The sequence below is a fragment of the Antechinus flavipes genome, chromosome 5 (assembly GCF_016432865.1).
Source record: "Antechinus flavipes isolate AdamAnt ecotype Samford, QLD, Australia chromosome 5, AdamAnt_v2, whole genome shotgun sequence".
NCBI classification, from domain to species: Eukaryota; Metazoa; Chordata; class Mammalia; order Dasyuromorphia; family Dasyuridae; genus Antechinus; species Antechinus flavipes.
Genome location: NC_067402.1, coordinates 12,311,943 through 12,334,972, shown reverse-complemented (window position 1 = coordinate 12,334,972; position 23,030 = coordinate 12,311,943). Strand labels below are relative to the sequence as shown.

Here is a 23,030-nt window from a genome sequence, read left to right as displayed (position 1 = left end):
AGAGCTCTCACGATGGATCAGATATTCTTGGCCGCATGTTCTATGATGGCCAAAAAAATTGACCAAAGGAGCTGTCGTGGGACTGGGCAACAGCCGGACAAATTGGGACAAAATAACGCAACCAAATATCCTTGTGTTATATGCAAAAAATGAAGAGTCCAGAAAAACACAGGAAGACACATAAGAATCGTTACGGGGCAGGAACTGCATAATTGAGCAGCAGACACAGCACCCACCCTGAAGTCTGGAGGGCCCGAGTTCAAATCTGGCCTCAGACACTTAATACTTCTGACTGTGTGACTCTGAGCAGGTCACTTACCCCCAATTGCCTCAGGAAAAAAAAAAAGAATCATTATAAAGGAGAAAAAACAGAACAGGAAAGCAAGTCTACAGAACCATCCCAGAGATAAACGAGAAGCAGCACTCGCTGGCCATTGAGCACGGGCTCTATGCAATGACCAGTCTTGGTACAGGGGGAATGAGGAAGAACACGTTCTTCTCTGCACAGAGAGGTGGGACCCCGAAGGTCCCACGGAGCCCTGGCGAGGCAGGGGAGGGGCCATGTTTGTCACACCGGTTTTTGTTTTCCATCCACCGTTTCTGTGCCTTCTGCTGGCACAAGGTGAAAGCTTGTCAAGGACAGTCAATGACTGGCTGCCCATCCCTCATTCCCGGCGTGTCCTCCTCATCCTCTGCCTCTTAGCTTCCTTCGAGACTAAGTCCAGCTCTCCCCTTCCGCAGGTCTTTTCCGGGAACAGTTCCATCGGAAGCCAGGGTGAGGGGAACATTCAGCACAAAAAAATGATTGTATTTTGTGTATAAAAAAGGAACCAGTGAAAACTTTTAAAAAGTTAACCTAACAAAAGGTCAAAGGAATTAATTAGGATGCTTGTAGCATCTGTGAAAATCCAGACCGAGGCTGAAGGGACTTGAGAGGCGGGTAATTCAATCCACAACTCACGTATTTTTGATATTAGAAAAGCAGGGCCTAAAGCCACTTCCTCAGACAGGTGTCCCCCCAGTTTCCGGCCCAAAACTTGCTCTCCTACATCCTGCTGCCTTCCTCTAAGCGTCAGACTGAGCCCCCCCTTGGTTTTTCGAGATGTGCAAGGGCCGGACTCTTGTGATTAAGAATTCTGAGGATAGAACCTTTCAGTCTAGACATCTCTTGGGTAAAGCTGTGCCAGTCAAGTGCTCTCAAGTTATTTTAATGCTTATTGACAAACTATACAAGGTAAACTCTGAAAGAAAAAACCACTTGAGGTGCTCCGGTGTTCCTTGTGTGAGAGACGCCAAGTTAGAGACAGTTAGTCCCCGAGAGAGAACCAGCCTCGGTGTTGACAGAATAGTTTTCTTTCCTTTTAATCTCTTCTGTCTACAAAGCCCATTTTACAGAAAGATCATCCAGGTCATTTGTTAACATTCAATTTAAATCCTAATAACAGGGAGTGTCTCTCGCTTGTCTTTATTCTAAGCTACTGAAGCAATTTCATCAGATTTCCCTTCATTTCTTTAATCTCACCAAGTCTTTGTCAGTAAATTCACCTGGGATTCTTTTTTAAAGCCTATTTTTACACTGTCTCCACATTTCTCTTGCGATGGAGCTTCTTTGGGCACAAAAGCTACGGGAATGCCCATCATTCCTGTTAGACACGTCTACTGATTATCCCAAAGTCCCTGACCTTTCCCAGAGGGCTTCCTTCCTAAATAAACCTTGTTGATCACTTGTTTCAATCACTCTGTGACCCTGTTCAGGGTTTCCTCAGCAAAGATTTTGGAGCGGTTTGCCATTTCCTGACTAGCCCTACCCAACGTCTCAGTTTGTTTCTCAACTCAAGGGCAAGAAGTCTACTCTCTGCCTTTCTGTCATGCCATTCGATAACGCTCATCCATTTGGAACTCTTAAGAGTTGGTAACTTTCCTGACAGAGTGAAAATATGGGTAAGTTTAGTTTCTTTTCTTTCTTAAAGAACAAACAAAATCACATATAAAGACAGATCATGGAATATGCTGTCCTTTTCATAGGGGGTGACTACTAGGGGGACTTTTAGGGCAGAATGTTGCATAAATGATTAAATGAGATCACTCTATTATATATTTTTGTTTAACTACTCTTTATTAAAAACAAAAAGGTTTAGTTCTAGGATGTGGGATGAATGATGTTTCAAGGAGGGATTGTAATATAAAAATAATTATTTTTATTAATCCATTAATAATTTAATGATGCAGTCAATTAATAACTTAATATATTCTACATATAATAAGTAAAACAATTTAATTAATTAATAAACAATAATTCATTAATAAGATTGAGGAAAAACCAGCCAGGAGATTTGGAAGAAAAACAAAAAGTAACTTCAGCTGACATAGAGACTTTTGCACATTTAAATAGCTTTTAAAAAGAAAACAACTGTTCTTAGAAGCATTTCTCTGCGATGAGGTGGTCCTACTGAGTGCATGGCAGAAGCAATAACATCTGTCTTGCGCCTCTCCCCGGCTTCCACTTCCCACGGACCTCCTCTTAACAACTATAGGTCACCGTGACCCGGGAACCTTCCTTACTTCGTGCCCGAAGGTACTTCTCGGATATAGCCGAGAGCTTTCCGCTCCCGACCAGGCCAGATTCACAAGATACTGACCCCTGTGATGTCCATGAGCTGGTGCCAGTGCCTCTCCCTGATAGCTGGGTTCTGTAACTCCATCACTGCCCTCAGAGACGCCAGCAGGTTCTTCACCAGAAGCTCCAGGCCCAAGTAAGCATCCCAGAAGCGGACTTCTTTATCGAGCGACCATATGTCCTAAGAAATAGGGATCGGTGTAAATCGTTAAACTATCTCTCCTGTAATGGATAAGTCACCGGGCCTGGAGTCAAGAAGAGATGGATTCAAACCAGCCTTAGACTCTTTCTAGTTGTGTGACCGAGTAATTCCTTTAAGTCTGCTTCAGACCTCCTCACCCATAAAACAAAGCTATAATGGCGCTTACCTCCCGGGGTGCTGGTGGGGATCAAATGAAATGACAGTTATGAAGCACATAAAGCATTATATACATTCTAGTTGTTATTATCCTTTTCTCTAGGGGAGAAATAATTTCCCAACTTTAGTGCAAAGATGTGAAAGCATGTAAAATCAATGAAATGTTTGGTTAGGGCTTACAAGTGGCTCTTGGGAAGTTCCAGAGTTCGTCAGCTGAGTTTATTATCATCATCATTGTTGTTATCACTTTTCCTTATTCCCAAGAAAATTCGAAGTCACCATTTGTGGGTGCTGCGTTTTAGGAAGAGAGTTGATAAACTAAAAAATTCTGAGAGGAGTAAAGGAAGATGTTCCCCTTTTACTTTGAGATGACTATATGACACTTATGTGTGTGTGTATATATATATATGGTTTATTTGTCCTTCATCATTTCTATTTTCTCTCTCATTAAAATGTAAGCCCCCTGAGAGCAGTCTTGGTTTTTGCCTTCTTTTCTATCCCTAGCACTTAGCACAATGCCTAAAACATTGGAAGCACTTAATAAATGCTCAGTGACCAACTAGCCAAAGGTCTTAACATTTTACAATTCAAAAACTGGTTGAAGGAATTGGAAATGCTTAGGGTGGAGAAGATTGGGGATCAGGGGGACAAAATAATGGCGATTTTTCCTGTGGAAGAGAGATTAGAAACACGTGCTAGGAGTGCCCGTCATTTGAGACATGGCTGATCAACTTATGTTATATACTTACATCATAAGAAATGATGAAAAGGAAGGCTTCAGAAAAGCCAGTAAGACTTGTAGGAAATGCTGCAGAGGGAAGCGAGTAAAAACAAGAAAACTATATATATATATATATGTATGTATGTATATGTATATACATACATATGTGTGTGTGTGTGTGTGTGTGTGCGTGTGTGTAACAACGCTACACAGTGAGCTCCTTTCATAGACTTCAGAATGCTGATCACTCAATGACCAACTGGTTCTCCTGACGACCCCTGATGATGCTACTGCCTCCCTAAAAGAGAGGTGACAGACTCAAGGAGAGGAAAGACAAATCCTTTTTTGGATGTGGCCAACGAGGGAATTTCTTTTGCTTATCCTTATTTGTTACAAGGGTATCCCTCTGCCAGTTTGGGGAAGTGAGAAGTTAATAAATGCATCTTAATTATAAAAAATTAAATAACATGAAAGTTTTTTGTAAGGGATTAGACTGGTTCAGATCGCTCCCCGTAGGCAAAACTAGTAACAGTGAGTGGAAGTCACAAAGCAGCCGAGAGGATTGTCTCACCCTCGGCAGGGATGGATTGCCTCGGAGGGAGCAGGTTTCTCCCTCACTGAACAGCTTTGAGCCAAGGCTGAGCGAACCTGACCAAGGACATTGGAAAGAGGATTCCTGTTCATCTAGAAAATGGACTGGATGACCTTGGAGTCCTTGCCATTTTCAGATGTTGTGATTCTGAACCTTTAATCCTTGGGCCTTGTGGTTGACTGGCTTGCTTTTTCTAAACTGCCTCCTTTGTGTGGGGAGACATTCACTTCCTAGCAGAGCTGTGTCTGTGGATGTAAAGAAAGTGGACCATTAAAGATGCTTCCATAATTCAATTCCCACCCCAAAACTTGGTGGAATCGCGCTCCAATTTCAGGGAAATATACACACACACGATTGTCTCAGTGGTACAATAGAAGAAGATCCTGGAGTTGAAATCTCACAGCTGACATTTATTGCTTTCATGAATTTACTAAGTCACTTAACCTCTCTAAGCCCTCGGTTTCTTCATCCGTAAAAAGAGAAGACTAGACTGAGTGTCTCTTAAGTCTCTTTTAGCTTAGGATCTATAGTCCCTTGGAGTTCCTACTGTCCTCAACAAAGATTTCCTCCCACCTCATTGCCTCGTCCCTTCATTACTATTATCATACCTCATCTTCAGTCTATCAGTATACATAACGTGTCTGTTTCTCAGTAGTGTATCAACTCTGGGAAGGCAAGAATTCTGTTATTTTCTGCTTTGTAGTCCCAGTTCTCAGCCTAATTTCCTGCAACAGGAGGGCCTGGGTGCTTGCTGAAGTGAATGAAATTTAGATGGTCTCCAGAGAAGAAAGACTTCTGTCAGTGCTCCCAAAAGGAGTTCCCCATGGGTGGTTTCATTGTTGCTCTTATGAGAAGAAACCAAGGGCTACCCCAAGCTGAGGTCCCTTTCCACTTCCACATCCAACCCTTCGTATCTCCAGTCACCTTCACTCTCCTCAACAACTTCAAGAAAGAATGTTTCTACGCTCAGGGGCGACTCATAACTCAGAAACTACAGAATAATTGAACCAAGCCATTCATGGACAGACAATTCAGGTTAGGAGTGTGACTGGCTGATAGAGAAGAAATATCATCTCAGATGGTCATGTTCAAGCTAAGCAAGCCCATGTGCCAAAAACCCATCGGAGCCCGGGTAGGGGAAGACAGAAAAGAGGCGGCGTCGAGAAAAATAAATTGTGGTAGTAGACAGCTTCGGAACTTGCCTTGGCAAACCTTCTCAGCTCTCCATCCATCTGTTCCACATTAATCTGTCTCCACTGGGTTTTAGTCCAATTATCGATGTTTCTCTGAAACCGGAGGAGCAGATAAAAGTGTCAACAACATTTGGTGAAAGTGAGTCTCGGCCACATAACACTGAAATTGATGATACACGGTGGCACCATTGGCCAGTGGAAATCCAATTTCTTGAATATTAACTATCCTTGTCAAATCCCCATTACTAAAACAAAAAGTTGTTGGTGTGGGTCAAATGCACCCCCAAAACAGTCTGATGCATTGCTTTATAATGTGGTGAAAAGTTCTAAACATATTTTGATGTAATCCTTCATACAGAAGGAATTGAGGTAAGATTACATTTGGAAAAAGAACATTCCCACAATTTCTAAAAACACTCTGGATTCTTTCAAGATTCAGCTACAATCTCATCCTCTGTGGGAGACTTTGCCGGGTCCCCCCAGCTGCAGGTGTCTTTCCACTATCAATCTTGCATATACCTTATTTATATTTAGTTATATATTCAACTCCTTGAGAGCAGATTGTTTTTGTCTCTTAGAAACCCAACTTAGTGTTCCTTAAGAAATGCTTGTTGGCTGACTAAACCCTAGTAGTTTTTAATTCTCAGATGAAACTTAATTGTACTTCAAAGACATAATCTGAATCCATCACTGGCCAGCCTCTGCTTTAAGCATCACCATCAGATTCTAGGTCTTTGGACTCATATCAACCAGTCACATGGGACTCTTGTTGATACCATAGGTCTCTGTAGTAATAGTCATTGTAGGACTCCATGATTTCCTAGTACTTACCACCATGTCTGATACATAACAAGCACTTCACAAATGCTTATTTACTTGAGTCAAGGACTACTTTTTATAATACTTATTAATATAATACAAAAACCTCAACTTTTAATTTTTTATTATTAACTTAATAATCACCAAAAACACATACAACAAACAAAAAAGAATTAGACACAACACAGTAAAATTCTGTTAGCCATGGATGGTTATTAGAAATATCTATTCCATTTACCAAAGGCAGTTAAATTGTTCTTTTCTTTGCTTCTGGGTCCCTAGTGTCGTGTTTTGTTTTATTTTGTTTTTTGATGTGTATTTTCAATATTTTCTTAATGCTCTGTTATCCCATCACTTATCACTAGCTCAACTTCCCCTTATCTTTAAGCACATCTGATGCCCTCTTTCGTAACAAATAAAATATTTTTCACAAAGATATCATTTTAAAAATTTTAAGTGTTTAAAATATATTTTTCCTTAAAAAACTTTTGGAGTTCAAACCTTTTGCAGTAGTTTGTAAATGTTGAAATGAAAGACAGTGATGTTTTAACTGAACATTTTTCAAGCAGAGATGTGAAAAACTCAAAGACTAAACTTAAAAAAAAAGAACAAATGGTTGAAGTCTGAAAAAATGACAGCCACATAATTTATTAATGCCATAAGAAACATAAGATCACCTACTTACAAAGACACACAAAAAGAAGACTAGTCAAAGGCATGTTAGAGAATAATTTTTTTTAAAAAATAAGCTCTCACTTGGATATAAATAATCAGATCCCAGAGGCCCTTGAGCAAACGAATTTCTCTGCGACACTGTTTGATTTGTTTATAGTCTGGAAGGGCCACTTCGAAAAGACTTGTCGATTCTTGCATCTGTAACATTTCTTCTTCTAATGCCTCAAGCTCTTCGTTTGCCTCGGAGGGGAAAAAAAAACACATTTCACTCATTCTACCTGTCAACAAACCACTTGAAACAAGTGAGTCTGCCCAGACTTCTCGATACTTTAGCTCATCCAGCATCTCAACAGTTCCACACGGTAATTAGATCATTCATTAAGTGGTAGCCCGGTGGACTTCATTCTGCCACCTTGAATAACCATTCCATGATAAAAACAGGAACGTGAAGCATGACCAAATAGAGTCTTGAGAATTATGGCTTCCTTCACTGAATCATAATCTGCTAAGAATTCTACTAATGGAATTGAAGCCCCTCAGCAAAGTTTCACGAGAAGCCATGAGTCTTATTTTTCCCCACTGATTTTCATTGTAAAACTGGAAATTTTACTGGAAAAAATTGTGTCTCCTGGACAATAAAAATCATACTTAAGAATGTAGTGAGTCCTTTAAAGCTCCACATTTATAGGAAAAACCCAATATAACTCAATTTAAAAATTGTCACTCTTATGAACAATAACACTCAACACTTTAAGTTACACATCATAAAAAACATCCTAAGTTGAAAACAGCACAAAGATAACTACTCTGGGAGTATTATTGTCAACGTCCTTTCTAAAATGCCATATATATTCGAGATAATATTCGAGATGAAGGGTAATTTAGACCACAGACTACTACTCCTAACACCGCCATCACTATTCCCATCACTAGCTGACATTTCTATCTAAAATGTTATCTCATTTGATCCTCAAATAATCATGCAAGGTAGGTGCCATTATAATTCCCATTTTTACAGATGAGAAAACTGAGGTCAAGAGAGATTAAGTGCCTCATCCCACATCACAAAGTTAGTAAGTGTCTGAGGCAGGATTTTAAATTGGATTTTCCCAATTCAAATTCTAGGTACTTGGGCTGAGAGCTATCTTACCGATAGGAAGCCATCATTCTACCATATTATATTTGTAAGTGGTTTTTTAAGCAAATCTGGACTTTATATTTCTCTCTGATTAGTTCTATCTTGTAAAATGCTGACAAATTCTATCATCAGCTCATGTGATTGATAAGCATGCAGACAGTCTCTACCTTCATCCAAGTTATCGATTTCCTTTTTTGAATAAACAGTGTACTATCAAGCGGAGATCCCTAGGACAATCTAGCAGAACATTCTACTCAAGTTAACATTGATCCCAAATATTAGTAAAGTCATTTTAGAAAATCACCCATCCCTCAGGACAGTGAGTTTTAAGAGAACGAAGCACGAGTCTCCCCCGGGTAAGTGAGCTCACTGATGCTTTTAAAATATCTTGTGCTCTAGAGCTGCAGGGCTCACCCAGCCCAACTGGCCAGGCCGAGCTCAACCAAAGTAAAAGCTTGATTTTAGATCTTTTATGGCAAAAGATGATGTCATCTCTTTTAATTAAATACTTTCTTCGATGTGTTAGGTTTGGTTAACTAAGTCATTGCTTGGAGAGAAGACATTTTAAGCCAAACCATCTTCCACCACAAAGTTCTGAAAGGGAAACCAGTTCTGCTCGCAGCTTGTCGATGCCTTGCCCTGGTCCCTCGAGTGATGAGATGGCCGGGGCAGGCCGTCAATGGCGGGAAGCTCAGAAAGCTGGACAGCTCCCAAGCTTCGAGACAGATCTGTCCCGGGAGGGATTGCACTGGGGGCTCTGGATTCCCACCAATCCCCATGTGAAATGAAAACATTTCCTGAAATGGGGCTTCTTCATCTCTGACACTTCCCTCTGACACTTGATCTGGGGAACCTCGTCAAGTCATGAACTGCCACAGAGTGAAAGCGTCGAGTTAAAAAGACTTGGTTCAAGTCCTGCTTCTGACAAATGATTCTGGGCGACCCAAAAGAAGTCACTGACCCTCTCCCTGCAGCTGACAGTGCGTCACCGAGCACGCACTGCTTTGTGCTGGGGTTTTTCCCACCAATGAAATCCCAGGTTCTTAGGAAGCATTGATTCAGAACCTGCTGCTGGGGCCTGAGAGGCCAGTCCTCTCATTTTGCAGAAAAGGAAACCCAAGCAGACGGGTTAACACCAAGCCACTTGCCCAGGGGCACAAACTACTAAGTGTGAGACACGGCTTGGAAGACAGATCTTCCCTCTCAGCCAACACTCTGCCCACCGTGACACCTAACGCTTCAGAGGTCTGGTCAAAAAAATCAGCACCCCCCTCCCCCAATGCAATCACCAGTCTGATATTTGGCATAAACTCTTGACAAGAATAAGGTTTCCAGATTTTCAAAGAAATTCTTCTCCCTATTCCTCCCCCACAGTCTATGGAATCAGGGCTGACCTGACTCAGTTTCCTAAAAACAAGATAACAGTACTTCTTGTTTGCGAATGCCCGTAGCTATTTGGGAAATTTCTTGCATAAGTTTTCAAACATCAAAGAGACAGAAATCCCCTTCTCTGCTGCCACTCTCACAGTTTCCTACCTAGGCTGTATTAATGGTTGCTGGAGGGGGGCGGGGGTCCACCTGCTGCAAGTCTTCCCCATTCCAGACCATCCTCCAAGCAGCCCCTGAAGCAATCTTCTAAAAGTCACCCTCCTCCTCCACTCAATAAACTTCAATGGCTTCCTGTCACTTTCAGGATCAAATACAAATCCTCAGTGTGGCTTTCAAAGCCCTTCACCATCCAGTCCCTTCTGATTTTTCCAGCTTTCTTATACTTTGATCCCCACCCCAGTGATTCCGGCCTCTTGGATGTTTTACGTCCTGATTCTCCAATAGTTTCCTGGCTGTTTCCCAGACCTGACATTCTCTCTTTCCTCATCCTTTCCTTCAGGGCTCCTGACTTCCTTCAAATCTCAACTCAAACCGGCCTTTCTGCCTTTGCCAATTCCCCTCAATACCAGTAGTTTCCCTCTGAAATTACCTTTTATTTACACTGTAATATCTTATACATACTTCTGTTGGTCTCCCCTATTAGACTGCAAACTTCTTAAAGGCAGGAACTGACTTTTCCCAACAGCAGATTTCAGCCACAAAATGCTTAATAAATGCTTCTTGTCTTGATGTGACTAAATGCATGCAGATTATTATAGGTCCCTTAATTACTAATAAAAATAGAATAAACTACATTCTTGTAGCCAGCCTGAACCAGCTCTTGAGAAATGGTTCTAACATTTTCCATGGGAGCATTTATACCTTGGAAACTGGCAAACACTACAAGACCAGGGAGTTTGGAGTAGAATACTCTCTAACTTACAGGGGTCCTCAAACTATGGCCCGCAGGCCAGATGCGGCATCTGAGGATGTTTCTCCTCCTCACCCAGGGCTATGAAGTTTCTTTATTTAAAGGCCCACAAAACAAAGCTTTTGTTTTTACTATAGTCCGGCCCTCCAGCAGTCCGAGGGACAGTGAACCGGCCCCCTATTTAAAAAGTTTGAGAAGCCCTAGAAAATAACAAAAATGATGGAGAAAATATTAATAATGCAGATTAAAGTAAAAATGTACCACGTATAAAGTGCTCTCCTAGAGAGCCAGTTGTTAAATATTTTCCAGTATATCTCTTACTGATAACACATCATGGAAGGGATTCAAAAAGGCATCTTAATGATGGTGAACATGACACCTGTTGGTCTTCCATTCAATGAGTATGATGGGAGATATGATTCTTCGTGCAGTCAAACTAACCTATGATCAATGACAAGCTGTGTGATTTTGGATAAAAAGAGATCCAAATCTCTTACCTTTATAACCATCTATAAAATAGGGGTGGGGTGGTGAAGGGTGGGATGAATAAGGATGGATAAATAATCAACAGTTATATTGCTGCACAAGAAAAATAGGATCAAGAAGGAAAAAAAAACCTGAGAAAGGAAACAAAATGCAAGCAAACAACAGAGAGAGTGAGAATGCTATGTTGTAGGTACCTTGGAGCTCTGAATTCTAAGATCCTAGGAAGGGGTGGAGAATTTGGATAACTCATATGGAAGAAAATTGAATATCTGTAGAAGGATGCAATAAGAAAGGCAGCTTAGAACAGTGGGAACAGAATGGGTTCTAGGGCTAGAGGATAAAAGTTCAAATTCTGTCTCTGACACAGACTTCCATTTGCCTTCTATAAAGTAAGTTGAGCTAGCTGCTCTCTAGCATTCTGTCCAGCTCTAGGCCTTTGGCCCCAAAGCTAATATGCCCGAACCTCAATGTACACTGACCAATGTGTTTTATTTAATTAAGTGTTTTCTCTAATCCTAGCCCATTCACAGCAGAAGGATCATTACCTCATCAAGGACTTCATATGGCTTTTCTGCATTGTAGAAGAAGGGGGCTTTTCTTCTGAATCTTTCTCTGAACTCCACCTGTTTCCCCTGATACAGAAGAAAGCAAAATAAGATTAGAATGGAAAGAGAATTTCAGTAAGTAAATGAAGTTTAAAACAGCTGTTTAAAATATTCTTGTTTTGGGAAAAAGGGGATGGGTGATGTTTGTGAAATGTTACATAGATTGTGTCAGTTTGTTTTAACTATTTTTCTTTATAGCAAAGGAAATTGTTTTGGGGAAGGGGATTTATTGGTAAGTGCAAGGTAAAACACCATCTGCCCCCCTCCTCCACCCTAAAAAAATCCATAAATCATTTTAAAAGGAAATTCAAATGTAAATGAGTAAGTCCATAAAACGGTCTGGTTAAAATACTTTGAGCAGGAACATTTGGGCTCACTTACATCAAACAAAACACACTTTCTCCTGATCACAGTGACCTCTGCATTCTGAAGCGGGGCCACTTCATGTCTCATGGCCGCTGCGTTCTTTTTGGTAGTGTTCCATCTTTCAGGCAATTCCTAGGAAAAAAGAGAAGTGCATGATGGGAGAGCAGGACAGTTACCATGGAAACCCAAAGACCTACAACAGGTGGCATTCATTTAGTTGGCATTAGAGAACTTCACCCCATCCTCCTTTATGGGTGGGCCAGGTGCTTGTTGTGTTTATCGTGATGTCTCCAGGATCTGTGATTTTGTAGGTCTGGGTCCTACATCCCTTACCCTGGTATCCCCTGCCTGTGACTTAGCGGAGGATCTTTAGAGTTGCTCTGTTCCTAGAAAACCTGCCCTGCTGTGGCCATAGCATCTCATCAGGCCCAAATTCAAAGCTTTTCCAGTGGATTGGGCCTAACAAAGCTTGGGTCCCACTGGTGGAGGCTTTGAGAAATCAAATCACCATCACACTACCTCAAGATGCTAGAGAAAGATATTACTTCAGGCATAAAATGTGTTCAAAACTAATGAACACATTTTATGCCTGAAGTAACACCTTAAGCTAACTAGCAAGCCAGCAAGCTAGATTTTTCTTAAATTTTAGTCAATATCATTGGCCATAACTTCCCAAGCATAGTTTTCTAACACATTAAATTCCTATCATTATTTGGAAAATTCTTCCCTGATTTTTTTATTTTTTATTTTATTTATTTTTTTTATTATAGATCTTTACTTACAAAACATATGCATGGGTAATTTTTCAACATTGATCCTTGTAAAACTTTCCATTCCAAATGTTTCCTTCCTTCCCCCTACTCCCTTCCCTAGCTGGCGGGCAGTCTAATACATGTTAAATATGTTAAAATATATGTTAACTCCAATACATGTATACATAGTTGTGCAGTTAGCTTGCTGCACAGGAAACATTGGATCAAGGAGGAAAAAAAAACCTGATAAAGGAAACAAAATACAAGCAAACAATAGAGAGAGTGAGAATGGTATGTTGTGTTCCACACTGATTTCCCATGGTCCTCTCTCTGGGCATAGATGGCTTTCTTCATCACTGAACAATTGGTGTGAATCACCTCATTGCTGAAAAGAGCCACATCCATCAAAATTGATCATCATAGAATCTTGTTCCTGGGTACAGTGATCTCCTGGTCCTGCTCATTTCACTCAGAATCAGTTCATTAAGTCTCTCCAGGTCTTTCTGAAATCATCCTTCTGGTCATTTCTTACAGAACAATAATATCTTGTCACATTCATAGACCGTCACTTATTCAGCCATTCTTTAGCTAACAGGCATCCATTCAGTTTCCAGTTCTGTTGGAATACATGGGAGCCACTGACAGTGGCTGCTGGAGATCCAGCCTAGAATGGATCTCCTCTTGTGAGAGGGAGGCCGATGCATTCTCTGACCTCTCTCCTCTTCCCTCTGCCTCCAATTGATCTCATTCCCAGTCCGCAGCACCTGTGTCAGTAAAGGCTGCCCCACAACTCCTTCAGATGCTCTGATCCACAGCTGTGGAGGCTCTCGGGGAATTGACCTGAACACGGTTCTGGCCACTACAAAGAGACCTGCCACAAACATTTTTGCACATGTGGGTCCTTTTCCCTCCTTTAAGATCTCTTTGGGATATAAGCCCAGTAGAAACTGCTGGGTCAAAGGGTGTGCAGTTTGAGAGCCCTTTGGGCACAGTTCCAAATTGCTCTCCAGAATGGTTCGATCAGTTTACAATTCCACCAACAATGTATCTGTGTCCCAGTTTTCCCACATCCCCTCCAACATTGGTCATTATCTTTTCCTGTCATCTGAGCCACTCTGACAGGTGTGTCGTGTTCTTCCCTGATTTTATATCCGGGCAGGCTGCAGAACTAAGAAACCAGCCCAGTGTTTCTGACCACCATAGTCTAAGAATAACAGTATCTGTGTCACATCTGCTCTTGAGTGCTCCCCCCAACTCGCCTTCTCCCTATTGGGTTGAACTTCCACTTCAGTTCTAGGAGCAACCCCATGAGAGATTCTTCTGCTTCTCTAGTTCTAGAGTCTCTAGAGAATGGGTAAACAAGTCAATGAGAAAACTTTCATAAAGTATTTACTCTGTGCAATCCTCTGTGCTGGGAGGGCCACACAGAAGGGAATGGTGGGCAGGGTGCAAGGTTAGCGAGAATGAAAAGGAAGCCCGACGGCGGGGGGAGATAACCACCAATCAGGACAGCAGGGCCCCGGGGCAGCAGACTGGCAAAGGAGGCAAAGTGACTGTTGGCAGAGAAACGGCACAAGGAAAGGGGAGCAGAGCTAACGCCCCCTCGCCCACCCTCCTGGCCGCCCCATAGGGCAGAAGAAGACTCTGCCTCCACAAAGCATTCCTGAGCTTTACACGGGAGCCCAAAGGGATGACTAATCCTCCTACTCCATCACTTGAGGTTTCCTCCGTGGTACCAATTGCCTTCCTCCAGGGGCCAAGATCCTCTAATCCTCTCCAGCTGATTCAGACTTAGTCATCCATTGTTGGAGGGCAGAAGGAAAATTCGTTAAGATTTGCCTTGTCTTCTGTGTTCCAGCGTCTCACCCCGTGCCCGGGGGATGGTAAACAATAAATGCTTGTTGATTTAAGAAGAAGGTGGGAGGGAAACGTTCCCATTACCTGGGACTTTTATAAGATCAACAGTAGGGAATGAGATGAATACTCCCACTTTCTAAGCTAACGGGCAACAGCGAGGCCATTTTTTCTGTTTGCTGTATTACATTTGGCAAGAGGTGACCCCTGGAATCATGTGCCCACAAGCAGCTCTAATTGGGCTCCACTGGATAAACACTTCTTTTTCAAGAATAGTAAACACTTCATTTCTTCTCTGATTTCATGGCATTTTGAAGTTGAAAGGAACCTCAGCAACCATCTAGTCTCCTTCCCGACAAGAAAAGGGATTCTCACTATAACATCCTCCTGTGCGGATCCGTGATCGCATCTCCCTGGGGCTCAAATTTCTCTTCTGTAAAATGACAGGACTGGACTAGATGGTCCTGGGGGCTCTCTCTGACTCTGCATTTAGGCTGCTGTGTTTTCTACTTTTTAGATTCCTCTTCCTGATCCAGTGGAATTAAAGCTTCTTGTGGGGCAGCAGCTTTTTCATTTAGTTCTTCCATTCTCTCCATTGCTTGGCACACAGTAGGCATGTAATAAATGCTTGCTGCCCCCTTTGTCTTAAACAATTAGCAGGTTCCAGTTATCCAAGGGGGACCAGACCAGTTACCCTTATTGTTATAACAATAGCATTTTGAGTTTGGATAATAATACATGTTTACGGCCGTTGCCTTAATGGCCAACGATGAACTGGATACGGTCAACAAGAAGAAAGGAGAACGAACAGGACGGGATCATGTCACGGAATGGACACTGGGCTTAGAACCAGGGACCTGGGTTCTCAGCTCCAAGCCTGACCGTCTGGTTGGCGGCCCAGCCCGTTCCAGTCCTGGGTTCTCTATCTGTAAAATGAAGGAGACGGGCGGCCCAGACTCTGGGGGTGCTTTCCAGCCTCCACCCATCTGGCAGCCTGGGGATGAGGGCCGGCTGTCCTGGCAGGGTTCTAGTGGTGCGAGGAAATGGGAGGGGTTCTAGCCCCACCGGGGGCTGCTAAACACAACTTAGTCAGTGACCACTCCCAGAGCAATACACATTTTACAAAGAGACATTTGTAGAGAACCTACAGCAACATCCGCCCACAGTACGTGGGAGTCTTATGGGAGACTGGATGAGAGACTCACAGAGCCTTGGGGAAAATGGGCTTCAAGTGGCGAAGGGGAGTCACAGGGGGCAGTCAGATCCCTCTGTGGAATCCTCAGGAACTTGCTTTTGCTGCAGCTGGCTGGTTTGTATTCGGCGCCCAGTTGTGTGCACGGCTTGTCCCCCATTCGCTCTCTCCAATAACATGGTTGGGGAGGGAGGTTAAAGAGAGAATGTCGCTCTCTCCCTGAACTTGCCGCCTTCTGTAAAGCACAGGAGTCCACGTTCCCAAAATTGCCCCCAGCTTGACTCTCAAAGCAGTTCCTGGATTATACCTTTTTTCCCCTGAGTAACTGGGGTTAAGTGACTGGCCCAGGGTCACACAGCAAAAAGGTTAAGTGTCTGAGGGGATTCTGTCCCTCTCCGAGAACGAAGGACAACAACCGACCCACCCATCCAAGGCCGGCCACTCCTCGACTGGCAGCTGGGGGTCAATGAACGAGGGCTGTGGCGAGAGCAAAGGTAAGCAGGGAGACCAGGTTCCCCTAGAAATAAAGCACCGTGACCTGGGCCCGGGCACTCACCTCCAGGAGAACGTAAACGCGCTCGGGCATCTTTTGTCCGTAGCTCTCCAGGAGTGTGATGGTGGCTTTGAGAGGGTCAAAGAGCTCATCAGTAGCCACCTGCCGGTTTTTAACTGCCATGAGGTGGCCCATGATTTCTATTAGCCCGTCATAATCGCCTTCTTTCAGCTCTCGGCAGAATCCGGCATTTGTCACTTTAATAAACTCTTCCAGGTCAGTCAGACTGTGAGAGAGAAAAAAGGGAGGGAGGGAAGAAAGAAAGAAGAAAAAAGGAAGGAAAGAGATAAGAGGAAGGAGAGAGGGAGAGAAGGAAAAAGAGAGAAAGCACACAGAGAGAAAGAAAGAGAGACATCGAATGTGCTCAGTAATTGCCTTTCCAGAAGCCCTGGATGCAAGACCTGCCTCCCACGCCCCTTGACACATGATCCTGGGTAAGTTATCTCACTTTTCATTGTTTCAGGGAACTCTCTAGCATTATAAATTACCAACAGGCGAAAAAGAGGGAGTTCTTCACTGAGAATTAGTACTCAAAGCTCTGATCCAATAAAAGCACAAACAAAATCTTTTTTAGTATAAAAAAATTCTCAACTCTTCAAGATGTGATAAATAATCATGTTGAGATTATGGGATTTCATTCCACTAAAAACCAAACCAATAGGCCTTAGAGAGCTCCCTGAAGCCGAGAGTCCGCAATCTGCCCGTGGCTTTGTTCATTATAATACTAAGGAGGCAGCAGGGTGTGGAGGAGACTGTGAAGGCTTCAGTGAAAAAAGAGCCTTGGCTCACATATCACTTCTGATCACAGTGAACTGCGTGACGTCAGGTATATCACTCAACTTACAGATGTTCCCTGGGCACCATCTATAAAATAAGAGGCTCGGACTAGTTGCCTCTGAGGTCCCTTGCAGTCTATGATCATAGGATTACCTAACTTACATAGAACATTCAATATAAGAATGCTTCCCGTTATCCCGCTTATACATATAGATGATCTTTGAATAATATCAACAGAACATCTCAAACATGTCTCGTTAAATCTATAGGCGAGTCATTGGTTACCCAATGGGTTGTGAAGGAAGGATCTGTCGACCTTCCGGACAGATCCAACATTCGGGATACAATGAGCAGTTTTACCTGTCAACGACGAATCGGAGAAGGTGCTCTTGGAACATCCAGCTCCACTTTTTAATCATGTTGAGCAAGCTCATTTTGAAGGGCTTCATGTCCACCTTAAACCAGTTTTCAAAGATCCGGAAGTCCTCAAATTTGCTCATTTGAACATACAAAGCTTCATAAATGTCGATCTACAGGAGATTTTGAAAAAAAGAAACACAAAGTTCAACCCCAACTAGCTTTAAACTGCCACCTACACAGCCCATGGGCCATTTTTCTTGCCTGTTCTTTGAACTGCTCGATGGTGGGTGGCTGCTCTGGAAGGCCTTCGTTGGACTGAATGTCCATTTCCTCCGCAGTTAATGGATGACCGTAGAGAAGAAATTGCTTCATGAACTCCATGCGGTCATCGACCCAGAGGTAAGAGTAGGAGTCCAAAGAGTTCCTATAGTCCAGAACTTTGGTGATCACCCCTGAGACTCTGCTCATGATCTCCTGTCTGGTCTCTGTCAGGTCTGACATATGGTCCATGTCATTCTAAACATCAAGAGAAGGGAGTCAACACAAAACCACGATTAGAGTCCATTGCTGCATGTCTGGAACTCTACAAAAATGGCAAAATTGGAAATCAGCTAGGCTTTTTCTTAGATTTGGAATCCTCCCGCCCTTCAAAACAGGTAATTCTACAAATAAATAGCTTAGCTCTAAGCAAGGAGACAATCGGGTCCAGTGGCTAGAAGGTAATAACAGACTCGTTCAAGTCCTGCTTTTGAAACATCCAGGCTGTGTGACACTGGACAAGTTATTTTACCTTCTCTACAATTCTCGAAACCTAAACATGGCAAAGCATGTGTATCAATCTATGTTTGTGGAAAGTTTTCATTCTTTTAAGTTTTAAGTTTTCAGTCTTTTAAGTAATCATCTGTTTTGAAAAAATGTTGATTTTCTATTATGAAATAATGACCAAACATTTCAGTATACAGAAATGATGCAGAGTAGGAGCCCAATAAACAATGATTTTTTAAAATACAGTTTTAAGTGTATATTAAAACTAAAAATGAGGTAACAAAACTGGTTTCTGTCATCTTCTGGACTTTTTTTCCTCTTTCTTTCCTTTGCTTTTTAATGTTCTGTTGACATTCTTTTCTCTTTTTTATACTCCAGAATCCCCTCCTTCACAATAGGTAAAACCTCCCCTCCCACCCCCAACATACACCTCATTACCTGCTTTTTCAAAAGGAAAATACCTGGTAATTTGGAATCTCCAGATGTGCTGCCACTCTCTTCATGTGGCTAGACATCCTAAAAATATTGCATAGAATCTCCTCCACGAGATCATATAGGCCATCCCCCGCCTCTCTTTCTAAAGGGGGTTTAAATACAATTTCTGGAGCCATGAGGATCATTTGTGCTTGAAAGAATGGAGCGGATTTCAGACATTTCTCTGTGTTCACCAAGAAGAAATCTAACTCGTGCATGATGGCATTGAAGAAGCCATCAACCACGATGTCGTCAATGAACTCCAGGTAGATCTTCCAGGTGTCGGACGTGGCATTGGCTTTGAAGAGCTTCAAGTTATCCTGGGAACACCAAATTAATAATAGAATAATATATAATAATAGAATATGTATAATATGGGACACCAAATTAATAATATAATATATATATAATATGGGACACCAAATTAATAATATAATATATATATAATATGGGACACCAAATTAATAATATAATATATATATATATATAATATGGGACACCAAATTAATAATATAATATATATATAATATGGGACACCAAATTAATAATATAGTAATATATGATAATAGAATATGTATGATATGGGACATCAAATTAATAATAGAATAATATATGATAATAGAATATGTATGATATGGGACACCAAATTAATAATAGAATAATATATGATAATAGAATATGTATGATATGGGACACCAAATTAATAATATGATAATAGATAATAATAGAATATGTATAATATGGGACACCAAATTAATAATAGAATAATATATGATAATAGAATATGTATAATATGGAACACCAAATTAATAATATGATAATAGATAATAATAGAATATGTATAATATGGAACACCAAATTAATAATATGATAATAGATAATAATAGATAATAATAGAATATGTATAATATGGAACACCAAATTAATAATATAATAATAGATAATAATAGAATATGTATAACACGGAACACCAAATTAATAATATGATAATATATAATAATAGATAATAATAGAATATGTATAATATGGAACACCAAATTAATAATATAATAATACATAATAATAGAATATGTATAATATGGAACACAAAATTAATAATATAATAATATATTATTATAATATAATAATGATATAAAATTACAGCATTCTATTTGATCACATAAATTGTTTAACTGATTCCCTTCCCCAAAGGAGAAGCCAAGAGTGACCAAGCAGCCAGCTATTTTTAAAATTATAATTATCCTTGTGCTTATAGTTTATCCATTGCCTAGACTGTAAATCCCATGAAGACAAGCACCACCTGTTAAATAATTATTTTTATGATCTCTCAGCTAAATAAGAGGCTCTGAACCCAGAAACTGTGTTAAGCAAAGAGGATATAACAAAACCAAAACAGTCTCTATCCTAAGGAAATTTACATTCCATTCTAGCAACAAGAATTTATTAAATGTCTGCCATAAACTTCGTATTTAGGAATATAAAGACAAAAGTCAAACAGCTCCTGCCTTTAACATTCAACAGAAGATGACATGGACCTGTCAGGTGATGCAGAATACATACAAGAGAGATGCTAGGCTGCTTTTGGGGAGAAGCCACTCACCAGGAAAGGTTTCACCTCAAAAGCCCTGCCTGAGCCAAGTTTGGAGGAAGCCGGGGGATTCCAAGAAATACAGGTGAGAAGGGATGCATGCTGGGCTTGGAGGCAACAAGTGTCATCCCAGAGCAGTGACGCCATAAACAATAGATGCCGAAGAGAGTCCTTTCTCAGCATCACACAAGCCTCTACATTTAGCGAAGCTGGTTCTCATATAACAGACCCCGTCTAAGCCTGGATGCAAAGGCTTTCTGAAAGCAAAGGCCCTCTGGGTGGGAAAAGAGGAAGTGAAGTTATCCTGGGCTAATGGCAGAGAACGAGTGATAACGGGACAAGGAGATGCACAAGATGAGGAAGAAGCATCGGACTTTTGAGCTTCTCAGAAAGGAAAGGATCGTGGGCTGTTTTCAGCTGGGGCAAGGGAAGGGGCTTCTTTTCCAAACTAAATAAAATTGTCCACCTCACTGATCCACTTAAGGAGCAATTGCTATTGGACATAATTTGCTGCCACTCTGGGAACTGGAGAACTTCTCCCCTGTCTACTTCCTCCATCTCAGTGCTACCTGGTGAATTGATTCGTCTACTTTAGAGTTTCCTCCTTGTTTAATTTCATTTATTTGCTGTCTATACTGGTATAATGGGTTTTATCTCTACGTAAAGATAAATAGATTTTAAATACATTTTGATCAAGTATTTGCTATTCATGAGTAAAGTATCCAAAAAGGTGTCATTGGTCCAATATCTCCAGACCTAACCACAAGATTATGTTAACTCTAATACACACACACACACACACACACACACACTCCACTCTCTGTATATATATATATATATATATATATATATATATATATATATATATAATATATATATATATATATATATATATATATATATATATATATATATATATATATACACACACACACACATATACTCACGCCACCCCCCCCCCCAAAAAAAGCAGGTTTCATTGGTCTGAGAAGACCCTTTAGAGTTTGCACTGATACTCAAGAAGAACCTGAGCTGCTTTAGAACAGGTGCCATTTTGTTCTTGTTTTGAGATTTCCAGCACCTGACCCACTAGCACACCAGAAGTGTTTAATAAGAGCATATTGGACCAAATCAAAGATGAGAAATCTACTCTAGAAATCTCTTGGTCTGGGAAAGTAGAGAAGAACTGATCAAGGAGAGTGGCCATTAGTGAGCAGATGGAAGCTGGTGCTGCTAGGGCATTTCAATAGAATATATACGTCTTGAGTACAATGAATGTAGAATTTTGGGTTTGGATCCCCAGCACCCGCACAGTGTTTAGTGTATAGAATGCACTGAAAAACTTCTCTGCTCAATGTAAAGCCTAACCGTGATTTCAGAGGACTGGTGATGAAACATCCCCCTGCTCACCTCCGAGAAGAGGATGAACCAAAGCTGGGGGGAAGGGGAGAAGAATGGGGCACCTCTTTTGGACATGGGCTCCAGAATTTATCAACGGCGAGGCAAGAACATTAATTTTTGTGAATTAAAAAGTCCAATTTCATTTTTAAAAAAAATGAACATTAGTTAAATTGGATGAAATTAGATGGATTGTGTTCTGCTACTCCCATCCATGCCATAACAAAGCTTCAGAGAGTCCATTAGAAGATTAAGCACAAGGAAGCACTTAATAATTTTTTACTGAATGCATGAAATCTGAAGGAGTCCTGCTGACAGGATAAGACAATAGAGTAGAAAGCAGTGTTCTATGAAGCTCATTTTCAAAATAAAGCTCTTTGAAACCGATACAAACAGAACACCCACATTGTTATTTCAATCGGAGAAGAAAATGTGTCTAATTGTGCTGCCCCAGCTCAGCCTCACCTTAGGGTGAATCTGGCTAGGGGTGTCCGGGAGAATCTGCCCAGCGGCTCTTATGGTGGACACAGCTCACGGGTGAGTTGGGAGTGATGGACATGGCTAAAAAAAAAGGCAGGCAGGTGGGAGGAGCTTAAAAAGATGAGCCCTGGTCAATTATTAAAACAAAGGGCATTAAAACAAATGGCACCTGAACGTTGGCAAAGTATCTTGCCAACACAGTCTCCTCAATATAAGGTTCCTCATATAAGTACACACTGTTCTTAAGGCTGTCTCTATTTTGCAGGGTGGGGGTGGGACAGAGACTCACAATAATTGATTTACATAAGGTCACACACCTTAGGAGGGATGAGAACTCGCATCCTTCCCAATTCTAAATCCAGGACTCCACCGGATGCCATATTGCCGCTTAAAATGGACAGTGGGGCAGCCTTGGAGGCAGGAAGACCCGAGTTCAAAGACTGTCTGACACTTGCTAGTCACGTAAGTCTGGGTAAGTCACTCCCTGCTCTCAATTTCCTCATCTGCAAAATGGGGGTTAATCATTCCTTCAAATGAGATGTTAGGAAAACAGCAGCTGTTACATCTCCCAAAGTTCTCAGAGATAATAGGCTCATAGCTGGGAGGGTCCCCAGGGCCCATTTAATCAATTCTTTTTCCAGAGATTCAGAAGAGTTACAAGATAAGCCCACAGACCCATAGCTAGTGTTTAGAACTCGGCATCAGTGAGTCATCAGTAAGTATCTATCAAACACTCACTAGGGTGCCAGGCATTGGGCTAAGAGGAATACAAAGGCAAAAGCCCAGCTCCTGCTCTCAGCAGGTTCTGAAGTTCTGAGTTCTCAAGAAGCTCCCACTGAATACGACAGACACGTGCAAACGCTATCTCCACGCAGGACATTCCGTCCAACTCTTACCCATGAGACAGGAGGGATCAGAAGGCCTGGGAGATTCGTCTTTTCGCCCAGGGTTAGGAAGTCCAGCGCCCT

The 23,030-nt window shown here is 41.5% G+C and overlaps 1 protein-coding gene across 1 annotated transcript in view; it reads right to left on the bottom strand.

Moving 5' to 3' along the window:
- The window catches only part of DNAH11 (dynein axonemal heavy chain 11), a 277,853-nt gene that overhangs the window by 195,812 nt on the left and 59,011 nt on the right, over window positions 1-23,030 (bottom strand). Inside the window, exons 15-23 of the mRNA XM_052001418.1 lie at window positions 18,584-18,916; window positions 17,619-17,873; window positions 17,358-17,527; window positions 16,224-16,446; window positions 11,885-12,001; window positions 11,444-11,530; window positions 7,057-7,215; window positions 5,491-5,574; window positions 2,640-2,798 (exon numbers count right to left, since the gene is read on the bottom strand). Of these exons, the coding sequence (XP_051857378.1) occupies window positions 2,640-2,798; window positions 5,491-5,574; window positions 7,057-7,215; window positions 11,444-11,530; window positions 11,885-12,001; window positions 16,224-16,446; window positions 17,358-17,527; window positions 17,619-17,873; window positions 18,584-18,916 (1,587 nt within the window). The remainder of the gene's footprint in view (window positions 1-2,639; window positions 2,799-5,490; window positions 5,575-7,056; window positions 7,216-11,443; window positions 11,531-11,884; window positions 12,002-16,223; window positions 16,447-17,357; window positions 17,528-17,618; window positions 17,874-18,583; window positions 18,917-23,030) is intronic.